General features: G+C 31.2%; 1 protein-coding gene across 1 annotated transcript; it reads right to left on the bottom strand.

Annotated features, from left to right (window-relative positions):
* Nucleotides 1–2,531: 2,531 nt before the first annotated feature.
* LOC116135131 lies at nt 2,532–4,359 on the bottom strand. The gene is made up of 2 exons (XM_031420836.1): nt 2,872–4,359; nt 2,532–2,585 (listed from the first exon to the last, which is right to left on the bottom strand). The coding sequence occupies exons 1-2, from the start codon at nt 4,357–4,359 to the stop codon at nt 2,532–2,534; spliced, it is 1,542 nt and encodes a 513-aa protein (XP_031276696.1).
* Between the last annotated feature and the right edge of the window lie 3,310 nt (nt 4,360–7,669).

Here is a 7,669-nt window from a genome sequence, read left to right as displayed (position 1 = left end):
AAAATTTCTAGGTTTTCTAGTCGACTCTTCAACGAATTACGGAAGAAACTGACGAAACGAAGATCAAATAAGGAAGAAGAAAGATCGAGAAGGAGAGCGAGAGGGAAAAGAGAAGCTGTTTGGTTACCGAGAAACAGTGGAGTTTTTGTAAGGGGTTTGTTCTGGAAAATATTAAAGACCCCCGAGTCTTCCTATTTTCATATTGACCCTTTAGGTTTCAATGCTATCGTTGTCCCCTTAAATTTGTCTTTAATATCAAATTTACCCCTATGGTTTCTTAACTAAAACATGTATTTAATATATCAGTCAGTATACTGTATAGAACTTAACTGAAAATTTTTATTTTAAAACTAAATTTACTTTTATCAAATAATTCAATTTCTTTTTTTTTTTTCTGCGTTTTCAAATAAACATATTGAATGCGTATTTATTTTTCACTTTTTTCAATATTTTCAATATTTTTAAAAATATAAAAAAACCAAAACAGAATTTCATACACACTAAACTTTAATTAACTCAATTTTATATATATGTCATTGAATTAAGATAAATAAATTGTTTGTAATTGAAAAAAATTAATTAAAGTAGCCAAAAGCTCTCAATTCTTCATCTGTCATGATTTAAAGTCAAAATCTAACCAAATCTAAAGATTTAATTTCAGCAATTCAACACTAATTTAAGCCATTTAAATTAGAATAAACAATTAAATAATAATAATGTTAGATTACGTTTTCTGCTCTTTTATGATTCTCTTCTCATGTTAAAGATGACTCTCCAAGGAGAGGAGAATTTTGTTTGATACATTACAGATTCTAATAATAATATACAACGATATTCTTTTGTATCATATAATATATAATATTAATTAATATGTTACCAACAATGCTAAAACATGTGCTCGTGTTACGTACCTGTTCTCAGGGTTTTGAGCATTCTATGCTCCGTTATCTGCTTCCAATATTTGAGGTACCTGCATAAAATTTAACAAAAGTACTCATTGAAAATAAAACCGGCAAATTATGAATAATAATATTTTAAATAATTGAAACAATTAAAAGTATTGAGGGCTGATTAGGAAAAAACCTTATAGATTGTAAGTCGCCTGCATAAATCAAGCATTCAAATTCCTTTTGATTCCATTCATCATTTTCTTTTCTAGTAATGGTCGCCCCTGCACTATCCATATACAAATAAATTAAATAGGTAGTTTATGAATTAAATTTCGGTACCCAAATTCACCTATAACTGTGTCGAGCTCCTATTCTAATTGAACGTCAACCTGCCACCTTGCCGGACTGATATTCCCCACCTGTTTATGATATTGATGAGACATAAATAATAAAATTTGCAATGAGAATCTTAAATAATCCAATATTACGTCAAAAAGTACAAAGTTGGTAGATATACCTTTTAAGAAAATCTTATTTCCTGTTCAGCTTGTCCGACTAATGGATTTGATCTCTTTGTTTTACTATTCAATGCTTTGCTTTCCCATGAATCTTCCATTACAATTTTCTGACATGAATCTAAGCAAACTATATATGTTGTGATTATGGTAAGGATCCTAATAAAACGATCATGAATCAAACAATTAAAGAAAGAAAAAGTATTTTGCATCAAAATATTGTTCAAATAGTACAACTATTTACAACAATCAAAATTCCTTTATTTATCTACAATTGAATTGAGTTGTTATATAAACATCCCTAAGCTCTTGCATAGCTTAGAAATGAAGAAATTAATTAAACATCATCTCCTTTTGCGCTTTGCTCCTTATACTTTCTCAATGTTAGCCTTCCTCTACAAAACAATATTAACTAATTAACTCAAATTGGCAATAACGATTAAAAATTTGGATCAATTTTGGTGAATGTTATTCATACCATATTTTCAGGTAGTCCTTCTCACTTCTCTGCGTCTTGCTTCTTATTCTTTTCGATTTCCTGCATGCAATTACGGTTTGATTTCTTTATATTGAAGCTATTTACTCTTCTCATGGATTTTAGGTTGTTGTGAGCATTCATTCTTATATATGAATAGTTTTTTATTCCAACGTCTTTAGTTCTTGATAACATAAAATATTTACTAAGACAACTCATCCTAGTAATCTCTGTTTATAGTCCCTATAAATTATGCATTAATATTTAAACCATCAAATGAAATAATGACAAGACATTAATGTTAATTTAAACGATCATTAATTACCTACCTCTTCTTCTTCATTGCCATAATGGTCATGGATAATCATCATCACCGTCTTCTTGTGATTCAGAAAAAATAACAAACACAAACAATTAATTTCTATTTAAAAACAAAAAGAGACATTTACCTAATATTTTCCTTTTTTTATTTTTATTATTATAAGCTCTTTTTTATTGTTTATTATGAGACGAAGTAGAATTCAACCTAAGGTTAATTTAGATTTCAAAACGAAGAAAAATTTGAAAATGCAATTACAACAATAAAATCTTAACAAAATGATTTATATTGTACTTGAAAAATAATTTTAGTTTAAAAAGTTATTGAATTAGTCAAACATGATTCATACCATTTACATTGTTGAGGAACTGTTTCTGCCATTCCTCCTGCAAAACAAAACATGGTGATTTAACTAAACATAATTTAACTTATATTCAGAATTAATCAAAAAAAAAAAAAATGTTTTAACTTATTAAGTATTTTTGCAACTAAACATAATTTAAGAAGACATTATGGATTTTGTATTATGATGTGCAAATTTTCTGATCAATGCTCTGTTTCCAAATTATGCATCAATCATCTACTAATAAAAGAAAAAATATATATATATTTTGCATTTAAAGTTTCATTTTTTTCAATTGTTAACTATGAACAATTAATCAATTCACATACCTCTTGTATGCACAATTGTTGCACTATGGAGTTAAGGTTACCCATCCATCGTTCTTCAAAACATATCACAACTTTTTTGAGTTTTGGTGTCAGTTGTTCTCCATAACTAAAGATCTTCATATTTGGACATCCATATATATTGAATGTCTCCAAAACTGGGAATTCAATGGAATATAGGCCTGAGCTAAAACAAGCAATGTTATCCAGCCTTCCAAGCAACAAGGAGGACAAACTAGGAAACACAATCCTCTGTACTACTGATGCTTCCTCATTTGTGATTATTTCATGTAGTGTTGAGCATCCCTCTATTGCAAGACTGCTAAGCTTCACCAGGCTTTTAACTATGGACGGGGTGAAGAGGTTTTTCAATTTAGAGCACTCCTCTATTCTTATAGAAGTCAAGTTTCGCAAACTTGGGGAGGTTATGGTGTGATCTTTCCTCCATGGTACTATACCTTTTTCTTCATATTCCTCTTCTTCTTTCGTTCCGAAGATGAAGATCTCCTCTAACTTTTTGCAACCTAATATCTTCATCTCTTCTAAACAAATAAGACTGTGCAATAAAGCTGGTGAAAATAGCTTAATTAAGTTTGGGCAAGTGCACAATCTCATTATCTTTAAGTTGCCAAGGTTTATGTATTGAGAGTCACCCTTCCATATATGTGTCATCTCTGGTAGATGATACAAATCTAGATCCTTTAATGACGAGAGCAACTTTGTTTTTCCATTTGCAACCTTAAGCTCTTCACAATCGAATATGTATACCACTACTTCACAATTATGTACTTCAAAAGATTCTGGATTTTGAAACCTCTGTAACAGATGACTTGGAACAATGTTTAAGAACTTGTTGCACTGATGCACAACTAAAATTTTGAGCTTCTCAAAGGACTGGATTGGGGGTTCACCATGGCATATTTCAACCAAGTTGGGATGGTCTCGAATTTCTAGTTCCTCTAAGTTTTGGAATGTTAACTTTGATTCCCTTTCCAACATATTTAGGAGATATGTTACTTCCTGATGAGTCACAGTTAGACTTTTCAACTCATTGAGACCTCTATCTACAAGGTCAAGAAAGATGTTTTGTAAACCACAGATAAATAGATACTCTGTTTTTCTAGTTACCAAATGATTAAGGCAATTAACCAATCGTAAAATCGTAACCTCATTAGCTGAGATCATAATTTTTCTTGAATAATATCTTTTAGCCCGCAAAAGGTTCTCCATATTGTTTTCAGCACCTATTATTATTGTAAAGCTTGATAACTTTTTGAAAGGCATGTCATTATCGGGCAAAAGATCCGGGTTTGGGATAAAAATTTTCAAGCTAGTTAATCTAGACAAGAATTGTAACTCGGTAAGGGTGGCACTTCTTGTCCAATGCCACTGATCTTCAAAAGCCGCAGACCTAGGATGTCTCAAATTATATAGCTCCTCTAACTTACAAAGAGCAGATATAACGCCATCTGCTATTTGCGTTAGCTCCATATAGTTGTTCAAATCTAATAGGCGTAGATGAATTAATTGGCTAAAAGAGATGGGAATCTCCGAAATCTTAGAACCACAAAGGCTAAGAATTTCTAGGTTTCTTAGATTGAGAAAGAAACACAAGGTTTCAGTTATAACAAAGTATGCTACCGACTCACCTTATAGTCTTCTTCTATGTGAGCACTCCATCCAAAAACAGCTTTTCTTTTCTTTTTTCTTTTAAAAAAAAAAAATAAAAATTGACAGTATCACTGTTACTTTTATAAATAACCTAAAATTACCCCAAATAATAACTGTTACAATAACAAAGGTAGTGTTGTAAGCACCACTATTACCTTCCCAAACACTAAAAAAGTATAATTGAATAGTTTATATTTGTTACAAAATTAAAGTACGTACAAGTCGAACTCTAAAATGTGACAAATGGTGAGGACATTATGATTCCTCGTGAGTGTGTGTTCATCATATCTCATTCTCTTCCTAACCGGGACAGGGGTAAGCCGTATAAGTCTTACAGAAATCTTGAAATGAAAGACCCAAAGTGCAATTTAGCTGGGCAAGTCTATCCAATGTTATTGGTTATGGAATTGTTAAGATGTGGAGTCCATTAAAGACTTTTTCCAAACCCCGTTAAATCTACAATCCACATCATATAATCAATTCCACAAAATGAAAATTAAATTATAAATATTCATCACACTTCAATAAATTCGATCTTTACACTTTCCTAATAAATTCCAAATTTGATGACTCTGCATTTACTCTCGTTTTGAAACCATTTCATGAACTGGTTCTCTCCGAATTTCCCACTACAATATCTAGATTTAACCTTAAGAAAGGCATGTCGTGAATGTGAGTCCTGGATAAAATATCCTTTTATTATTCAGAAACTGAGATTTCCATCACAAGTTTTACATGCACAATTTCTTCCTAATTTCCATAATATTTTCAAGTTTTCAAACTCTTAATTTAGAAACAAAAATGCCGTTCCAAGCCAGGAACCTGTGATCATTAATTATATGACTCGACTTACCATATTAATCGCTCTAAAATAAATGCTTTAACACTGTACTATTGTATTTGTATAAGGTTATAATATATAGTTCAGGCACAAATCTAACAAATTGAGAAGTTTTCATAACTCAATTTTATGCATACGTCCTGTACTGTACAAACAAAGCGATAAGATTTTTCAGAGAAAAATCATTATTAGATCAGTTACTTGAGTCATCACCATATTAGATTCATAGCGACCATCCATTAATATGGAGGGAAAGTCTCAATATTACGCAACATATTAATTTAATCTGCTTCTAACAGAATCCCTGAAAGCCCTATAGCAAAACCCTCTGGTCGAATATCATAATTTTCATTTTCAACACTTATTTATGGTCATTAATTTTAGTTGGATACACTGGTACACATATTGATCTGATGTCTATGTAGAAAGACTTTTTTCCTTACAATGATTTTATTTGGTTTCTATTTATAAAGAGAACGAAGAAGAAAATTAGTTGATAGAGTAGAATAAAAGCGTTGGCCGTTGGGCAAATAAAAATGTTAGTTGTAGAGCAGTAAATAGGAGCTTGGGCAAAAAGAGAAAGTTAGGCTGAGAGAGTACAATAGGACCCGTTGCAAAACGAAAAATTAGTTGAGAGTCTTTCTAGGAGGCTTGGGCAAATCATAAATAGAAGATAAAAGTGATAGGTGATTTAGAGAGAGAGCGTCACTGCAGGCATTTATTTATTCTACAAGCACTAATTTATGCAGCATGTTCTTCCTATTTATTACAATCCCCACTTTTCACAATCTGCACTACCCTCTTTGACACTTCACTCTATCCAAAATTACTTATGACCTTGCTAGGGATATATTATGAATACATATAATTATTTTTCATTAGAAACTTAAATATCCGCATATTGAGCAAAAATTATCAGTTAGTATATACATACATGCTAGTTCTTGGCAAAAATTTAATGATCAATTCAACAGACAATGATAAATTGGAAATGATGTCTCAAACCTCTTTAGCTTGTCTGCTTTCTAAATAATGCATTTGATCCTTTCTGCTACAATTCCATTGCTCATGTTTTCCCTCAATTTTCCATTACAATTTTTTTTACATAAAATTCTTTAGAAACAAAAAAACCTAATTGTTTGTGGACTATGGTAAGTATCCTCCATAAAATGATCATGTCTCAAACCACTAAGAAAGAAAAATATTTATATTAAATATCACTCAAACCACTAAGAAAGCCAAAATATTTATATAAATATCTTCGTAATCATACCTTTATAGTCCAGCGGGTAATGCAAAACTGGTTAACCAAACCCGACCTGGTCTTTTTTGAATCAAACCAGAAAACCCGGTTCAGCAAAATCCAAAACCGAATTCGTGCTTGATCGGTTCTAAAACCGAATTGAATAACTAGTTTACAAAACAGGTTAATTGATATGAATTGATTTTGAAATTTAAAAAAAAAATCTTAATACTCGCTCATAATGCCAGTGAGCCCATTTCTGTAATATTAGTGACCCGTCTATCAAGCCCACCCCGAGGATGAAAAAATCCAATTGTAGACTTAACCCAGGCTGTATTATCATAAACATTGACCTTGGAAAGTTACTGTTTAGTCTTTCATTATGTTTGGCAGATGGAGGCCTCATATTTCGAATTTATGGGTAAATCAATGTCTCTCATAAGAGTCGTCTTTCTGATTAATTAGAAATGAGAACCTTTTTGCTCAATTGAAGAAATTTACAGGGTAGTACTTTTTTATCTGTAAAAATGTCTTTCAAGATTATAAAAAATTGAAGACTAACGAACTGTAAAAAATTATGTAACGGTCAACTACCGTCTTCCCAATCTTCCTCAACTTAAAACGAAGCAATTAATTACAAAGTCAATTACCTACAAACAACGACTATGCACTAAAAAATGGCATAAATCTTTGTGAAACTGTATGATAGAGAACAAACCCATTTATTGCTCGTAGTTCAATTGGTACTCTTGATTTTTTGTAGGATGATAGAAAAAAATAACCAAACATAACACTTTAGTGATTATCTCAGGAAACAAAGGTCGTCTCGGAGGGCAAAAAAATAATTGTTAGGGAAAAGAAAATTAATTTATTAGCTATTAATGTTTAACGCATTGCTGCCTGGTTGGAGATGTCTCTTGAAAATTGTTCTCTGCTGGAATGTGTATGAACCTTACCATACATGAAGGCTGATAATATGGTTAGAATGTAAAATGATCGCATTTCCCAGTGACAAAAAGTTAAAAATTATAAGTGTAATTTACTCT

This window comes from Pistacia vera, unplaced genomic scaffold, assembly GCF_008641045.1.
Source record: "Pistacia vera cultivar Batoury unplaced genomic scaffold, PisVer_v2 Contig294, whole genome shotgun sequence".
NCBI lineage: Eukaryota > Viridiplantae > Streptophyta > Magnoliopsida > Sapindales > Anacardiaceae > Pistacia > Pistacia vera.
The sequence above is the reverse complement of the archived record's forward strand: the minus strand, read 5'-3'. Positions and strand labels throughout refer to the sequence as shown.

What these genes read in the sequence shown, in the direction of transcription:
- LOC116135131 (XM_031420836.1), bottom strand. Translation starts at nt 4,359, where the DNA reads ATGGAGCTAACGCAAATAGCAGATGGCGTTATATCTGCTCTTTGTAAG. An exon ending in AACAATTGTGCATACAAGAG is followed by an intron (nt 2,586 to 2,871) that starts GTATGTGAATTG and finishes TTTGTTTTGCAG; the next exon opens with GAGGAATGGCAGAAACAGTT.